The following is a 19,149-nucleotide window of genomic DNA, read 5'->3' on the forward strand; positions in this document are numbered from 1 at the left end:
CTAGCGTTATTCTCTTCCGGTTTTGAAATCCGGTAAAGGGTCTCAATACCGGAAAAAAAAAAAACACATCAGTTTTGTCCTAATGCATTCTGAATGGAAAGCAATCCGTTCAGTATGCATCAGGATGACTTCCGTTCCGTCCCTTGTACAGTATTTGACCGGACAAAATACCGCAGCTTGCTGCAGTATTTTTCCCGGGCAAAATCCCGAAACAATACCGCACTTGTCGGAGCTGGCATTAATTTCCATAGAGATGTATTAATGCTGGATCCGGTACCAAGTGTTCCGGAAAATGCCGCATCGCCGGATCCAGTTTCCCGGTCTGCACATGCACCAGGACACTGTAGGAGGAGCCATTTTTGCTTTTGATCTTTAAATACCGGATCCGTTATTCCGGATGATACGGATCCGGAAACTGCTTTCCGTTTGTACACGGCTTGCCGGATCCGGCAGGCAGTTCCTGCAATCAAAAAACGCTAGTGTGAAAGTACCCTTATTCCTGATAGATCATAAATACAAATTCAAGATGAATTATGATCAACCTGATAAGAATTCAGCTTAAATGAGCGTTTATGAGCTGTCAGGAGTGAAGAGATAAGGGCTGCAGATTGAGGAGACAGCAGCTGATGGATCTCAGCAAGATGGGGATAGAACAGTCTGCAGAGTCAATGAAACCTGATGGCTGTAGAAGATAAACGGTTGAAAATTCTGAAAAAAATAAATAGCAAAATGCATTTTAGCCCAAAATAAGTACAATGCAATCATTAAAGCGTCTTTAAAAGGACATCTGTCAGCAGGTTTGTGCCTATGACACTGGATGACCTGTTACATGTGCACTTGGCAGCTGAAGACGTCTGTGTTGGTCCCATGTTCACATGTGCCCACATTGCTGAGAAAGATGAGGTTTATGTTACAATATTAATTGGTTCCAGGACGACCTTTGTATGTTGAAACCATTGCAAGTTGAGTAATCGGTTCCAAAACCCCAAAATGTCATCCAAGATGAGAGAAAATAAAGATTTAAGATAAATGAGCAGATAACTAAGACTGATAAAACAAGTCCTTACATATATCAGTCAGGAATAGCTGCTAACCAGCAACTAATCCAGATATTATACCAGAGAAGTGGCCTGGATCGGTTGGATCCGAGTCTGAGACATTGTATGCAGAGTCTGGTTTCAACTTACGATGGGTCAGAAAAGACCATTTTATGTGGAAAATATTGTATCCTGAAGCCATTGTATCTTGAGGGATCACTGTATATGCAAATGAGCGTTTAGGAGCAACGGGGGCGTTGCCATTACACCTAGAAACTCGACTTTTTCTGCAACTGCAGTGCCTTCTCCATATTGACAGGGCCAGGAGCGATGACGTTTTTTTTTACTAAAGTGCAGAGGGCAAGGCAGTTGCAGAGAGAGCAGAGCCTCTGGGTGTAATGGCAACGCCCCCGTTGCTCCTAGAGCCTCATTTGCATATAATAAACCTTTTTCTCAGCAATGCGGGCACATATGAACATGGGACCAACACACACGTCTTCAGCTGCCAAGTGCACATGGAACAGGTCAGTCAGTTTCCCTTTACATAGGGATCCAAATACTGTAACCTGACAACAGCATGCGGGGGGCCATGTCTTAGCAGGTGCAGGAGGCTGCATTGTGCTAGAAAACAGGCTCGGCTCTTACAGCCATCCCGCTAGCAATCCCATCAATTTGTCTAAACAGAAAGCCTATTAAATAATCAAGCTTTTATTTAATCTCCAAAGGAGTGACGGAGACATGAAGATGCGCCTTCAGGAAAGGGACGCGGCCAATTGTGCAGGATCGGCACACGTCGGAGCTTCTTGAGGCGTGATGAAGCAAGGACTTGTAGCTTCCAAGGTTAAGGACACAAGAGAAGATGGGAAATGGAAAGCAGTGCGTCTCATCAGCATGCAGGCTGTGCCTCCACAGATGGCAGGCAGAATCCCATCCAGAATTACTTCACAGATAATGGTGTTCCTTCTGTCTCCAGGGCTGCTTTTCTGCAATACTAAACAAGCTTGTGCTCGCTCGCAGCGGAGGGGAGCGCGTAAAACTCAATTTTATGGGGCAGGGTGGAAATAACAGAGCATATGGGCGCGGAATACTGCCTTTTCAGCTCACTAAATGCAAATCTGCAGAAAAGGGTAGAAAAAGGTTGGTAGAGTAGAACATCCCCATTTCATCTCCACACCGCCCTTCTGTTAAAATGATAATAAAATTTAAAAAACGCAAACCAATCACAAAATTTCAAATGTCCTTATTATACGGTGTACGAAAAACACTTTTCATAAGGCGAGACGTGCACACAATCTATGTGACAACAGCCAAAGGGAATACATTATAGACAAAGACGACAAGGTGGAGAAACCCTGCAAGATACAGGAGACGACGACAACTGCGGCACAGGATCTACTCTGACTGTAGGGATTATAGAGGAACTAGGAAATTAACTCTGTTCCTCTATGCTCACCCTGGGGAAGGTCAGGGTAACCACTGCCAAGGACAGCCATGGCACCAGGGGTTAATCACGTACAGGCACTAGTTGACCCAGAAATCGTTCCCGTCTCTAGCACAGTATGCACACTGTCAATCATGACTTCTGAGCACATCATGTTCAAAGTGATCTGTTTCCTTTAACCCATTCCTGACCTCCGCACTGTCATACAGCAAACACCCTAGGCTAATGTCTACAATCGGCGATTTAACCCCTCAGATGCTGTGGTCAAATGTGCTGCGCTTTCGGGGCCTGGAATGGCTCCCCTACGCACCCATCGTTTGTTGCATTTGTGGTCTGTGTAAGACTGGAGCCTGCCGAGGTTCCGATGCCTTTTACATGTATATTCCAATATAGGCAGGCAGGTGGCAGTATACTGCAATATACTCATGGATCTATTTCTATGGCTGTAAGTGGCAATCCAACGATTGCATGACGTTAGGCCTTTAGGGGCCTAAAAGCAAGTAGAGACTTATTATTTTTTTTATATATAAAAAGGAAAAAAATAAAAATTCACTCTCCCTTTACTTAGAATAAAAAGAACTATGAAAAAATAAAACATAGGCTGCATCTAAAAAACACCCGTACTACTAAAATATAAAAATATTTATCCCATATGGTGAAAGAAAATAAATCTAAAAGGGTCAATTCACAATGTTTCATCACTTTGCCTCCCAAAAAGAATTGAATAAGAGTGACAAAACAGTCACACACTCCAAAATGTTAGAAATAAAAACTACAGATCGGTCCGCAATAAACGAGCCCTCGCACAGCTCCGTAGATGTAACTTTAAAAAAAAGTTATGGGCGACATAATACGGCGATGAAGTATTAAAAGAAAAACTATATAAATGTGGTATTGTTGTAATTGTACTGAACCAGAGAACGACTCCTTCTGGCCTTTTATCACCTGATCCATTCATTTAGTTGCACCCCAATGCCACATACACACACACACACACACACACACACACACACGTGACTGGCCTATACAGCTTTATGTGTACTCCCCTTTCAGTATAAAAGATGTCTGGACCATTGTGCAGAACTAGCGCACTGCATCTTGTATCTCACCCACTTCCCAGTCCTGCAGGGAGTAGAGCAGCAATAGGACAGCGGAGTCTTCCTTATTTATTTTTTTTAGTTCAGGGACATGGGTCCAGACCAAAGGGGATGTCAGCTTCAAGGCCAGACAACCCCTTTAATTAGTATGCTTTTCTGTAATGCCTGCTTTTCTTTATATATTTTCCCACTGTGCATTATGCTGGTGCTGTACAAGATTATTATTAGGCTTTTTGCATTATAAGATGTGATTTGTTTTACATATGAAAATAAAAATGCTAAAGTTGAATGTACGAGTAAGGCTACTTTCACACTGGCGCTTTGGCTTTCCGTTTGCGAGATCCGTTCAGGGCTCTCACACGCGGTCCAAAACTGATCAGTTTTGCCCTAATGCATTCTGAATGGAAAAGGATCCGCTCAGAATGCATCAGCTTGCCTCCGATCCGCATCCATTCCGCTCTGGAGGTGGACACCAAAACGCTGCTTGCAGATTCCAAAACGGCAGCATGTCCATTTATGCAGCAAATTTCTACAGTGGAACTACCGCTTTAAACACTTTCCTCCTGAAGGATAGACGATCATTAGAGTCTAAATCTAACTTGTAGTGATGAAAAAAAAAAGTACATGGAGACTTCCATGTAGCTGCCCTACAAATTTGTTCTAAAGATGCATTGGCCCTTTCTGCCCATGAAGTAGAAATTGATCTGGTTGAATATTTGGAATAGGCCAAACAATAAACCCTACTATCCATCCGGCTAGGGTTCTAGATGAAACCTTATTACCCCTGTTTTTTCCCCCGAAAACTGCACAAAAAGCCTAGAGGATTTCCTCCACTGACTGGTGACATTCGGATAACAAGACAGGCATCTTTTTAACGTCTAGACAACGGAGCCTCCTTTCCTGCTCATTCTTAGGGGATTGATACAAAGATGGGAGGACAATATCCTATGAAAAAGGGAGACCACTTTGGGCCAAAAAAAAAAAAAAAAAGAAGGGTCCGGTTTAATGAGCACTCTGTCCTCCAGGATGTTAGTATAGGGAGGAGAGGTAGAAAAGACAGAAATCTCACCCTCTCTCCTAGCTGAGGTGATGGCCACCAAAAAAGCAGTTATAAAAGATAATGTTTTAATACATAAGTTGTGCAGCGGTTCAAAAGGAGGCTCCATCATCCTAGACCAAACTAGATTCAGATCCCACGGGGGGACAGAAGACCCGATTACAGGCTTAATTCTACTGACTGCTTTAAAGAATCTCCTAATCCAAGGATGATTGGCAATAGGGAAATCCGCCACCTTGTTTTCTGTTCCTTTTAGATGCACTGCCTTGATAAAAAGGAATATAAGGAATGATTAATGAGAAAATTTCTGTGGTTAAGGACATAAGACGTTCTGATCTTGTCCCTCCTTGTCTGTTTAGGTAGGATACCACTGTAGCGTTGTCCGAGAATATTTTTACCCCTATTCCCTGAAAAATTGGGCAGGAAACCTCTTAAGGCTAGCAGAACAGCCCTTAAATTCCCTCACATTTTGGGAATTCTGGCTTTCCGTTGGACTCTATACCCCCAGCAGAACCCCCCCACTAACCGAATGCCCCCTGAAGGCTCTAGCCACCAGGTTAAGGACTGTATCACCTGAGGGATGAGAGGAAGAGGGGCATCCAGCGGGGACAGAGACCCCTGCCATTCTTTTAGGATCTGCCACTGAAGTGTCCTGGAGCAAAACAGGGACCAACCTAAGGCTGGTATTGTGGAGGTCACATTCTGCCTAGTACCACCATCCCTCGCCATCAAATCTTTGAGGTCACGCAACTTCTGGTTCACGCATGGAGCGCGCTCAGAAAAGTTCAGCCCCCCCCCCCCCATCCCCACCTCTGTAAGCTACTAGAGGCTAGGAGGACGACAGACTAGGTCCCGAACCTCCCAAAAAGCCGCCAGGAGGGTCCGGCGTGCTGGCATTCCCTCCCAGTAACACCAGGACTGCCCAGGAACACCGGCTCGACATGGAAAAGTCCGAAACCCAGAAGAATGGCCCCAGACTTAGCAGGCGGTTCCTAGTGGAGTCTTACGCCACACCAGGTAACCCCTTAATCTGAAACACATGCGGGGTTCCTGCAGCCTAATCTTTAGCTCTCCACTATAGGTCCTATCCATAGGACAGGAAACAGGAACTGGTGCTACAGGGGCAGAGCCCCTCCTTAAGAGCTCTCCACGAGAGTTCCCGTTTCCTGTCCTGGATGGAGGCGGCCTCTCAAGGGTGCCGTCATGGGCTTCAGGGAAAGGCTTTCTAGCGGACTGTATGCAGTGTAATGAGAATATGATATTTATAAGTGATTTTGGAAGCACAGAACCTAGATGGTATTTAAGCTTCAGCTTATATTGCAGACTGACAGGTTAGAAACTTACCTGACGTTCTCTGGCCTGAGCTTGTCGAGCACCATTTCTATTAAATCCGGCCTGAATTCTTCTAGTAGATACTCAGCAGCCAAGATTTCTCCTAGAGGGTAATACTATAAAGAACACAAGTCATTAGTAACTCATGGTAATAATGTCCAAGTGACATTAATGATGTAGACAAGAGGGTTTTCAAGATAAACTGCAGGAGCTCAATCACCGTATCCTGCCTGCAAATATCCGAGGAGAATACCTACATGCCATCAAGGAATCACATCACGTGTACAAGTAACTAAGGTGACTTGTACTTAAAAGGGTTTTCCAGGATTTTTTATTTTTTTTACTGATGACCTTTCCTCTGGAGAGGTGGGGGTCTGATACCCGGTATCAGCTGTCTGAGAAGGCCCAGGCTCTCCTGCGAGTGCCGCCGTCTACTTGCAGCTTACCAAGCACAGCGCCGTCCATTGTATAGTGACTGCGCTTGGTATTGCAGCTCAGCCCCACTTACTTGAATGAGGAGGAGCTGCTCCTAGGTCATGAACGTGTCCTCACTGGCCAAGCAAAAGCAGAGAGAAGGCCACAGCGCACACAGAAAAGTCAACGCCTTCTCAAACAGCTGATCAGCGGGGTCCCAGGTGTCGGACCCCAACAGATCAGATACTAATCAACTATCCTGAGGATAGGTCATCCGAGATTTTTATACTGAAAACCCCTTTAATACTCTTTGCAATGTACTAGACAACTACCACACCAACTCGTCAGCACACCCTCGAGAAGCTCAAAGCAGAACCTCCAAGTATAGAAAAACTGAACTGAAGGAATAGGAACCGAACAGCATATCCCAGCTCTGACATATTACACAGAGTCCCATTTTTTAGCTAATAAAGGCCTCCTTTCCACTAGTTTTGATATATATGAATTGTGTCTGCCGACAACATGAATTAAAATTGTGTTAATATATTTCAGATTGTTCCCAATGCTGTATAGGTCATTCCTTTAAAAGGGGAAGTTCCACCGTTACTATATTTTTAAATGGGGCTAGCCGCGTGTATGGATAGATGGATGTACCACAGCCACAAGCACTTTGGACCCATTGTTCTGAGGGTCAGACCACCACCAATCACACAATGAAGGCTTAGCCTGAGGATATTGGAAAACCCCTTTAGAACATACAGGTTATCATTTGGCTCAGCAGAAAGCCTTCATTGTAATTCACCCTAATAAAGGATTGCTCCATGTTTTCGGCAACTCACATGCAGCAGTCCGGACACTTTTGATGTGTAGCCACGTGGACGCTCTTTATCTTTAAATCGAAAGGCAACAGCATTCAAGTCCTAAAAGTAAAAACAAAACAAAAAATACAGTATAAAGGCCATTAATCTCTGGAGGACATGATGCTAATAAGTCATTGTCATCCTACATGTGCTGTTAAGCTGGAATTTTTGTATTTAAAGGGGTATTCCCATCTCAGACAATGGGGGCATATAGCTAGGATCTGCCCCCATTGTCTGATAGGTGCGGGTCCCTACAACGAGAATGAAGCGGGGAGTGCGGTGGCTTGAGGACCCCGGGGAGCATGGAAGCACACTGCACATGCGCGGCCCATGCTCCCATTTATTTCTATGGAGCAGACGGCAATAGCTGAGCCAGCGCTCTGCCATTTTCGGCGGCCCCAAAGAAATGAATGGAGGGCGGCTGCGAATGCGCAGTGCGCCCTCAGTTCATTTCCCGGCTCCGTTCTCATTGTATCCTAGCAATATGTCTCCATTGTCTGAGATGGGAAAACCCCTTTAATATTTTTTAAGAAAACTACTATTTTGCCAAGTTCAGAGAAATGATTATATTGCAGAAGTACCCTCTGCTCTGCACTGATGAGGTGCAGTCACCCCGAAACAGCTGTCTGTAGATGAGGTGCTGGCTTATTTATTATCCAAGTCATGTCTGAAGGTGGCATTAGAGGCGGAGCTTGCTAAAGGGGTTGTCCGGGTTCAGAGCTGAACCCGGACATACCCAGAATTTCACCCAGGCAGCCCCCCTGATGTTAGCATCAGAGCATTTCATGTTCCGATGCTCTCTCTTGCCATGCGCTAAATCGCGAAGGGCAAATGCATTTTCAGGAGATCCGGTGACGTGCCGGGCTTTCCATAGCGCTGCCAGGCAGAGGCTTCCACCCAGCAGCGAGCCCGGTGATGTCAGCTAGGGCAGTGCTAAAGCCGACCCATCAGAGCCGATGACGTCACCGAACACACTGCTGGGCCTAGCACATCCAGCGTAGGGCAAGGAAGAGCATCAGAGCCAGAGGGGTGAAAGTCTAGGTATGTTCGGGTTCAGCTCTGGACAACCTCTTTAAGAGCTCATTTGCATCCCTTTCTTCTATGTACATAAAATGAAAAAAATAAAAAAACAGAGTTTTATATCTCTCACCTATTGTCCTCAAAGAGAAATAAAAATAGCAAAATCCCCATCACGAAAGAACACATTAATACTGACAAAACTGGTGGTACGTGTTATGAGCTAGAACCACATAGAAGGGAATAGCATCCATTACCAATCATTTGCAGATTTGATTAATAAAAAAAGAATACCATACAACAGGTGTGCCGCCATATAGTGCTTGGCACAGCACTGTATTATGGTATTATATAGCAATGTTTCGAGGAAAGAACAGTTCTGCAATACAGCAGCCAAAATTTCAAATCCTACATTGCAGGAGGCACGGGGGTAGGGGGAGGGGTGAAAGACCAATATTTCAAATGCCAGTCTTCGTGCAAGGTGCACTGATGTCACAAATTAAGAGGAGCATCTTGTCTGTGTCCGACAATCCCAGCTACAAGCTGCTGTAGATTGCTCAATGATTTACACCAGTGTAAGGTAGAAGCAAATATGTCGGACTGCAGGAGGCCACTGAGCCTTCTGCTAAGAAGCCCATCCTAGAACATACTGAAAGTGGCCTAAATTTTTATTTTTATGAAATGATGCTTGTGCAAAAAGTATGCAGCCATAATAAATTCCCTCCTATATATTCTGTATGAGCCCTTACTGAGCTTGTGCTGCTGGCCTGCTCAGTTCTCCAACCACTCTGCATTTAGGATCCTACATGTCCATAGAGATCAGTGGCGTAGCTACAGGGGTCGTAGTGGTCACAACTGCGACTGGGCCCCCCATTACCAAAAGCACATTGCCAATTGCTGTATATCCATTATGGAAGTGCTCACTAGTATGCAGGAGGAGCGGGGAGTAAAGTGCTGTGAGCGCTGTACTCGCCCCTCCTCTGGTCTTCTCCAGGGCCGCGCTAGCTGTGTCCTGATGGCGTACAGCAAGCACTATGATCTGACTCCATACGCAGTCAGGAGACTGCAGCGCGGGCCCAGAGAAGACTAGCGAGCGGGGACTGCAGGAGAGGATGCCGGACGTGGAGAGCAGATGAAGAGTCCAGATCACTATTTTTTACTTTCCGACTCCCCTGCACCCCCAGCTCCCCCTTTTGCCCATTGTCAGTAACATTCAGGACTGCTGTGCCAAGCCAAAACAATAAAGGACTCCTCTGCGCATGTGCAGCAGTCCTGACAATTTCAATGCAAATGTAAGCGAGGGAACAAGGGGGCAGTAGGAAAATTATAAAACTAGTGATACACATGTATTAAAGTGGATCATAGTCCAAGATTGCGTGACAGATTTCCTTTATAGAGGGAGTTCTCTCCTGAGAGGTCTGGCTTAGTAAATACTTATATTCCATGCAAAAACCATTCTGGAATATCTGCTGATGAACAATTAATTTTGGCGCCATAAGAAAGATGCAAGCATCAAAAAAAGGAGTACCTGCTCGCTTGTTGCATGATCAGGCGACACTTAAGCTGGGAGCAAATATCGGGAACAATCATATCGTACAAACATTTGTTCTCAGTAACTGTCCTGATGTTGGCTAGAAAATCACCCCAAACATTGGAGTTGTACACCCCCACTAATTCAGGACAATATCCGAGCTCCATAAGGAGTGCGCAGAAAATCCGGCTTACTTTTTCGGAAATATATACAGGGATATGGAAAGCAAATTAAACCCACTGTGCAATTTATTGCCTGGTAAATGGCGTTAGATGGCACTCACCTTGCATTCCTGGAACACCCATTCTTGAGGGCCCTCAGTTCGCAGTTTTTGGATGTATTGGAACATGTGGAAAATGATATCATCCACATGCACTGTATTAAAAAAATATATATATAAAATGTCAAACCCACGTTACAAAAAGCAAATACAAAAAGGTATAAAGTAATCTTAGGTGTTCAACAATATATCGGATTGTTTAGTTTTTCATCATTCACATAAAGAATAATACCTTTCCCCAAAGGGAAAAAAGTTTTAAAGGACATGGACAGTTCGTTGAACGCATAAATGGATATCAGCTGAGTATACCTAGACCTATGCAAACTCCAAATATCTGATAACAGTAAGGCTATTGCTCCAAGCTTTTCTATTATAGCAGCAAAGATAGTAAGCCACAAAAAGAAAGATTCATGGAAATTTCCATGACTTCCATTTCTGTCTGCACCATTACAACAGTCAAGAAAAAAAAAAAAAACGGCAAGCGGACAGAAACCTGACAGATACCAATAGAACGCAATGGGATCTGTTTAGGGTATATTCACAGGAGGCCGATTTGTTGCAGACATTTCTGCGTCTGTTCTATACATCCGAATCCGGTTTGTAAAAATCCTTGCACGGGCTCTAGAAACAATCCCATTCCGACACATGGGAGAAAGCTTCAGTCACAGAAATTGCTGCAACACATCAAGCTATTGTGAACATAGCAATAGGGCTACCATAGAGATACATAGGGCTAGGGCAGAAACGATTACTCGATTGAATCAAATTTTTGACACCCAAAAAATCCTCGATGCAAACTTTTTGCATCGAAGATTCGTTTGTGTCATGTGACCACAGAGCTGGAGTGAAGCGCTTGCTATTACTCCTACTCCGTGGTCTGCCACTGGCCCACAATACTCACCTTTCCAGCAGGGGGACTCCGGACACTTCATAGCACATTCATGGTCCCACACTGCACTGACCTCCCGGCGTACGCACTACCTGACGCCAACTGCAGAGCAGCGCTGAACAATGGAGTGTTGGCAGCGCCCCTGCTGGAAAGGTAAGTTGGTGCGACTAAGGAGTGCACAGAGTCATAGCAACCAGTGACACTGTGCACTCCAGGTGTCAGGAGGAGCGGGGGGGATAGTGGAGCCCACGGCACGGGGGGGATAGTGGAGCCCACGGCACGGGGGGGATAGTGGAGCCCACGGCACGGGGGGGATAGTGGAGCCCACGGCACGGGGGGGATAGTGGAGCCCACGGCACGGGGGGGATAGTGGAGCCCACGGCACGGGGGGGATAGTGGAGCCCACGGCACGGGGGGGGATAGTGGAGCCCACGGCACGGGGGGGATAGTGGAGCCCACGGCACGGGGGGGGATAGTGGAGCCCACGGCACGGGGGGGGATAGTGGAGCCCACGGCACGGGGGGGATAGTGGAGCCCACGGCACGGGGGGGGATAGTGGAGCCCACGGCACGGGGGGGATAGTGGAGCCCACGGCACGGGGGGGATAGTGGAGCCCACGGCACGGGGGGGGATAGTGGAGCCCACGGCACGGGGGGGATAGTGGAGCCCACGGCACGGGGGGGATAGTGGAGCCCACGGCACGGGGGGGGATAGTGGAGCCCACGGCACGGGGGGGGGATAGTGGAGCCCACGGCACGGGGGGGGATAGTGGAGCCCACGGCACGGGGGGGATAGTGGAGCCCACGGCACGGGGGGGATAGTGGAGCCCACGGCACGGGGGGGATAGTGGAGCCCACGGCACGGGGGGGATAGTGGAGCCCACGGCACGGGGGGGATAGTGGAGCCCACGGCACGGGGGGGATAGTGGAGCCCACGGCACGGGGGGATAGTGGAGCCCACGGCACGGGGGGATAGTGGAGCCCACGGCACGGGGGGATAGTGGAGCCCACGGCACGGGGGGATAGTGGAGCCCACGGCACGGGGGGATAGTGGAGCCCACGGCACGGGGGGATAGTGGAGACGAAGGGTGTTGGGGACTGATGGCAGGGGGTCTGATGAGTTTTTATAATGTTAAACAGTCTATTCATTATTTTTTTCTTATTAGAATACGCGATTAATCGAATAGAATATGCGCTTTCTAAAATTATCATTTACTGCAGCCCTACATAGGGCCTCCCTTGTTTTTTCCTTACGTTGCAATCAGAATACTCTGTATAAAAAAAAGGGATGACGCGCAGAACTGAGATTTTGTAAGCAAAGCATGACAAAATGTGCATACAATATATAATAGTACATGCACACACCATATTTATTGTGCATTTTATACAATTTATAAAAATGTTATACAATGGGTGCAACAAGCTAAACTGTGCTAAATTTAATGAGTGGTCCTACTAACAATATTCTACATTTTGAACTCAGCACCTGGATCTGAATACTTAAGTAATTGCATGTAACAACAAATCTAGTATAGCCAGTGAGTTGTTCAATAAAATATATCTGTACAGCGCCACCTGCTGTTTGTTCTTTATTGCTCTGTCCACCTTAGTAGGATTGCTTAGGTGGTCGCTTAGTTCCATCTTCAACTACCACCAGCCATAACTGCTGTTAGAAGCCGGTGACAGTCGAACGGAGAGAGGGACAGCACAAAGGCAAATTATTCGTGTCCTGTGCCATTTTCATTAATGTAATCTGTGGCATTTTATAAATTGACACTAATGTCCACTACTGTTTCTTAGCAATTATTTCAAGACATGAACAGAAGGGAAGAGACTTCAGAGATATACAAGCCTTTTGGATTATATAAAAGAGGAAGGTAATCTATAAAGAACTTGAGCAAATCTAATGCCAAAACGGATGTCAGGTCAGCAAAGTGTAGACTCCGTATGTAAAGAGGGCTAACGGTCTGAGCAAACATACACCCCCTGCATCGCCTGCTAGCCTCACACACTTCTTGGGAAATCCTTTAGGCCACATCCATTTTTAACTAATGTTTTTTTTACGGATGCCTTTCTGAGAAACGGACATATGCAATTTTATGGGGGCTGTCGGTCAGTGAAAAACAGACAGGATACAACATGTTCTATTTTCTTATGCCCGTTTTTTCACTGACAGTCTAAAAAAAAAATAAAAAAAAAACTACCCTGTGAATAACCCCATAGACTGCCACTGGTCTTAAAATGGATGTGTGCATGTAGCCTTAATTTAAAAATAAAGTAGGAATAAAAATCTGAGAAAATCCCAACCCCACACTAAGTATTTCAAATGGATGATTAAATTACTTACACAGGCCTTCCTCCGTTAGATCTACATTAATGATGAAGAACATGAATCCTTTGGCGCCTTCTTTCTGGCCTCCAACCAGGGTATTCACCCAGCCTATAGGAGGACAGAGGAAAATAGTAGGTTACGTGCAATGACTAGAACGGGACCCAGAGCAAATCTACATGTGTAATTGTCTCCATCTCTTCGTTTTGTAGAAAAACTTTTTTATATACCCACAGCTCCGTATACAAAATTGTGCCTGTTGAGTCAAGGGGGGCGGCGGAGCTCACGCTAGAAGTCAAGCTTGCTGCTCCCCCCGACAGCATCATCACTGGTGACTGCCATCTGCAAACCAGTAGATATCAGATGCAATGCTCCCAAAATCTGGTGCAAGTGCTGTTAGCTATTCTTCGCGTGCAGGCGCCACATTGCAGGGAGCGTGTGGTCCAGTGATATGGCGCCTGTGCAGTGAGCCTGCAGCTGGGAAGACTGCACAGGCGTCGAGAAGAATAGCTAACAGCTGCTTGCGTGGGATCACGGGCACATCGTGCCTGGTGTCTGCTGGTCAACAGATGTCAATCGTCAGAAAAGAGTCCGCCTGGCGGTGCGGCAAGCTCGACTGGTAGCGGCAGCTCCGCTGTCCCCACGACTTCAGAGGCAGAGTTTGCATACAGCTTTGGGGTATATGAAATCATTTTAAACACCTGTCAAAAAAGCCACAAATTTCAATTATAATTCAAGGTTTATTGCCAAAATGCTGCGTGTGTAGATTTTTATATATTTTACTGGATTTTAAGAAGTAAAGAATAAAAAAAGTGCTGTTGAAAAAATGCTGCAAAACTGAGGGCCAATCTAGTCTTAAAGGGAACTAGTCATCAACTTTATGCTGCCCTCACTGAGGAAGGTAGGGGCAGACTTAGATTTCAGTATTCTGCTGATCTTACGTGGCTGTGGAGAAGTTTAACCCTTGCAACACCAGCCAGAAAAGAGTTAATTATTCATGACCTGCTGATCCTCCTGATGGACAGGCTGCGGAGGGTGGGTTGCTCGGCTCATGAATGAGCGCGACTCTTCTTGCAGCACCTGACTAAGCAAGCGCTGCAAGGATTAAGGGCTCTTTCACACGAGCGGATGCCGTCCGGGTAATCCGCTGCGTGACTTAGTGCCAAGCCCCGCTCCGGACAGCAGAGACACGGAGCATTAACGTGATTAATAATGCTCTGTGTCTCTCTGTGATCTTTTTACTACAAAATCACGGTGAGAACTCTCTCACTGTGATTTTGTAGTAAAAAGGTCACAGATGCACAAAGCATTATCAATCATGTTAATGCTCTGTGTCTCTGCTGTCCGGAGCGGGGCTTGGCACTAAGTCACGCAGCGGATTACCCGGACGGCATCCGCTCGTGTTGTGAAAGAGCCCTTAGAAAAGCATTTCTCACTTCTTTATTCTCCCCCTCATTCAGAGCAGCTTGAGGTTCCTCTTCAGCTTGAAGAGAACAAGGGAGAATAAAAAAAAAACACACCAAATACATTAAATATACCCTACGAGGCCACAACATTTTTACTCCTGTGGGACCCCTCTTCATTTACCTTTAGACTTCAGTTCAGAGAGTAGGCTTCCAGGACCTTCATGTCCAATGAGGTGTCCAAGATAATGACCTGGGTTAGACTTGTAATACTTCTGGAGGTCGGGAATCGGGAACGTGACGTAGAGATTTCTTATGTCCTTTATAGGCACTATTTTGTATGTTTTCTAAAAATGAAAAACAAAAAAAAAAAAGACAAGAAAATGAGAGCATGAACTAAGATATGCATGTGAACCTTTTCTAAGATTTAATATTCTCGGCAGAATCACTTCTTACTATATCTTGATGCCCATCAAGGCTCTGTATTTTGACAGAGTTCCAGCATAGACGCAGATTTAGGCCTTATGCACATGACCGTGTACTGGCCGTGCCCATGCTGTGTCCACAATGCACGGGCAAATTGCGGTCCACAATGCATGGGCACCGACCATATGCCCGCCGTCTGTGGACACGGACCCACTTCCTTGAATGGGGTCCGCGATCTGCATCTGACGGTCCTGCATGCACTACTCTTTTGCGGTGCGGAGGCACAGTCAGAAAACCCACTGAAGCACTCCGTAGGGCTTCCAATCTGCGCCTCCATTCCGCATCGCATCTCCCAAATTGCTGGGCAGCAATACAGGCATGGCCGGAAGATGGTCATGTGCATGAGGCCTTAAAATATGAAATTCTGGCTGTTGTCAGCCGTCGGTATAAGGGCGTTTAGGAACTTTGCGATACCGTTATGTTTCAGTGTAGAGAACAGCGTGCAGTAAGCGTCTAAGCTTCTTAAGACGTCAATCAGAACTGAATTTTGAACCCATTTCGTTTAAAGCTGATAAAATTGTATTCAAGACGGGATACTTAGGGAACGCGCTCAAAAGGTTTTCACTGTAAAAAACCTTCACAAAAAGGTTTTTGCTGTACATTTTGGAGACCTACATAAGGCAGGACAGTGAGGGCCCTATTAGATTGCCTAATGTTCAGGCAGGACGAGCACAGATTGGTGATAAACATGTCAATCGGCGCTCGTTTGCATCAGGCTATTACACAGGCCGAAGCAAAGTGAATGGGGGAGGTACGACTGGCATCTCAGTTGTTCCTCGCTCATTCAGTTCTATTGATTATCAGAAGCACAACCCTGATAATTGTGCACCTTTCATCATGAAACATCAGCTCGCCTATTGGCTGATCGGTGGCACAACTACATGGGCCAATTATCAGGAACCATTTTTATGAACACTTGTTGCCAATAATTGGCCTGATAGTCGCTCAGTCTAATAGGGCTTAACACTGCACACACAGATAAGGACCTCTACGGTCTCTCCAGTCAATCCCTGAAGCTTGGGGGAGAAGGATACTCCATCACTTCCTGGAGACTAATTTATTTTATTAATCTATTAACTTGGCAAACCCTGATGCAATGCACTGACCAAAATACTGCCACGCAAGTGTGGATTCATATTAAAGTTTGCATAGACATTAATATCAGCTGAACTCATCTACTGTGGCTGGAAGAGCGAACCATCTATTGTCTGTCTATGTGTCCCGAATCTACCAACAGCACATGGCCTAGGGAATTTCAACCTGCTAGATCCTTTCTTCTGAAGGGAGATGCTGCATTTTCCACTTTATAAGACGCACTTGCGGCAGTGCGTCTTATAAAGCGAATAGTGCACTTTTTACATGGCTGACATCGCAGGCCACGCTGTACAGTATAGCAGCCTGTGATGTACCAGTTATAGTTAAGTTCCATCACGCAGGGTGGGGGGGAGGGGCTGGAGGCCGGCTACTGTTATTACTTACTGTACTCCATTACACCCGGCCCCACTTACAGCAGTCTTCACATGTAGAGTCTATTCATTTAATCCTCAAGCAGTGGCTCTGGTTTATTAAATGAATCGCCTGTAGTAGTACTCACTATCAAAGCAGCGGGCAGCTTCACATCATTCACGCTCCTACTCCGCCAGCTTCATTAATGAAGTGGGAGGAGCGTGACCGAGTGAGTGACATGAAGCTGCCGGCCGGCCCGCTGCTTTGATAGCGAGTACTACTACAGGCCATTAGGTTAATAAACCAGAGCCACTGCTTGAAGATTAAATAGACTTTACATGTAAAGACTGCTGTGAGTGGGGCCCGGTGTAAAGGGGGCACTATTCACACAGAGACATGAGGGGACACATTGATAACTTCATACTGTGACACATTGGCCCATGAGGGGACCAGCAGAAGGTGCCACGTGTGTGTCATGCACAGATCCCTCAATAACAGTGTGTCATCCACAGATCTCCTCATAAGTGTCATCCGCAGATCCCCCATAATAGTGTCATCTACTGACCACCATTAGTTCAAAACCCACCAAAGGCACACCTTTTGGTTCATAATATATATTTTTCTTATTTTCCTCCTCAAAAACCTAGCTGCGTCTTATCATCAGGTGTTTCTTATAAAGCGAAAAATATGGAAAGTCACCAACAGATGTGTCTGATGGCAGCTCTCCTTAATGAGAACACATGCATGCTTGGCTGAAAAAAAAAAAAAAAAAGAACTCATATGTGAGGCGTAGCTTGTCAGTCAAACTAGCATTACAAATGTAAGGTCTGCTTAAAGGAGAAGTTTTATCAACCATTAAATATTTCAGCCTACTGAGGTGGTCGCACGTGCTCAGTTACATCTTTCAACTATCACCAGCTATATCTACTGTGTCAAGCTATGACTGTTACAGAGAGGGGGCTGCAGAAGAAAGGACACGTCCCCTGATAAAGGACACCTTCTGAGAGGTCAGCCTGAAGAGAATCTAGCAGAGCAACTGAAGCACTGAATGGGGTGATCCATGTGAGGTACAGGGCTGGTTCTAGTATAATATGGCGACTGATGTTCAGTTACGGCATAACCCCTGTTAAGACAAGCGCTTACCTGCAGACATTGCTTCTGGAAGGGGTTTTCAGGGAATTCTGGAACTGGGACATTTTTATTCTCTACTTCTGCAAACAGTTTCACCAGCAACTCTGTCAATTCATCAAGAGTTTCTGTGTATACAATGATAAATAATTAACGCTCGGCCATAACTAGACTGCATTATAACAATTCGGTGAACCTACTGACAACTTTATGCACAAACACATGGAAACATCAAATAATGGCCGGTTGTATAAGGGCAGGTGTTTTGGATCTGGTCAAACTGCCAGTTCGGTTGATGTACTGCTCCAAATCAATGTTAAATGAATACGTGCACGGAACGATCAAACTGAGACACACAAAGCTGGGGGCAAAGCGAGATCTCTGGTGTACTGCGGAACAGACGACATTATATAGGGCAGCGGGGGAGGTAGGGCGGCGTATATCTTTGCCATTTGCTAAAAACTCTGTATTTTCTGTCACATCAATGTGCAAGAGGAATCCCCCCCCCCCCCCCTCCCATGGGTGAAGCTGCTTGCTTGGGATGAATAGAAACGGTCTTGAGGCACATGAAGCATGAAAGTAAGATTCTTGTTCTAGGCGTTGGCTGGGTGCCTGGCCGCCATTTTAGCTAAAGTATAGTTCTCAGCAAGCAAGTATCCATTTTGTCTCATTATTCCATAACACAGGAGAGTATAATTCAGCTGAAAGGGGCTGTCCAAAGATTTAGACGTGTCCCCTAGTCACAGGGTGAGGGAATAAGTGTCTGATTGTTGGGGTTCCACCCACTGTGACCCTCGCCAATGACAAAAGAGGATCCGGATGAGTGTGCGCACTGCACCTCCATACACAGTTTTCTAACAATGTGCGTTTTAACAGAAAACCTGAAATTTTACACAGCTAATGAGTCAATTCTATACCAGTATAGAGCGGTCTGTATATTGCACCCATTTAACCAGAGCAAAACCGTCCCACATTTGAGTAACTGAAAGCTCTTTTGTGGCAGATCTCGCGCTGCTTCACGTCATCTCCTCTACTATTCTAGATTATTTCTATATACTCCGCTCAAGTAAAGAGGCAGCGCAGCACACCAGAAGTCTCCATCTTGCCTAAATCCATTAAAAAAATAAATACACACACAAGACTTTATTTCACATTCAAGTGAATGGGAGAGGAAGCCGCCACTACACTGCACCGCCACGACAACCTAGACGGGGTGAAGGTAAACGGTTTCGAGCGCTGCAGCTCCTAACAGCTGACCGGGAGCGGTGCTGGGAGCCAGACCCTCACCGATCTTATACTGATGGCCTATCCTGAGGATAGGTCAGAAATATCTCGACACTGCACCAGTGCAATGTTTTGGGTGGGTGACCCTTCATCAGGTCTCCACTGGGGGAGAATCTAGA

At 45.9% G+C, this 19,149-nt stretch overlaps 1 protein-coding gene across 4 annotated transcripts in view; it reads right to left on the reverse strand.

The window, feature by feature from the left end:
• The window catches only part of IDE (insulin degrading enzyme), a 71,441-nt gene that overhangs the window by 33,045 nt on the left and 19,247 nt on the right, over nt 1-19,149 (reverse strand). For all 4 annotated transcript variants that reach the window (XM_044296255.1, XM_044296254.1, XM_044296257.1 and 1 more), the window contains exons 6-11: nt 17,762-17,874; nt 14,871-15,033; nt 13,302-13,394; nt 10,070-10,161; nt 7,218-7,298; nt 5,977-6,080 (exon numbers count right to left, since the gene is read on the reverse strand). In XM_044296255.1, the coding sequence (XP_044152190.1) occupies nt 5,977-6,080; nt 7,218-7,298; nt 10,070-10,161; nt 13,302-13,394; nt 14,871-15,033; nt 17,762-17,874 (646 nt within the window). The remainder of the gene's footprint in view (nt 1-5,976; nt 6,081-7,217; nt 7,299-10,069; nt 10,162-13,301; nt 13,395-14,870; nt 15,034-17,761; nt 17,875-19,149) is intronic.

This window comes from Bufo gargarizans, chromosome 6 (genome assembly GCF_014858855.1).
Source record: "Bufo gargarizans isolate SCDJY-AF-19 chromosome 6, ASM1485885v1, whole genome shotgun sequence".
NCBI classification, from domain to species: domain Eukaryota; kingdom Metazoa; phylum Chordata; class Amphibia; order Anura; family Bufonidae; genus Bufo; species Bufo gargarizans.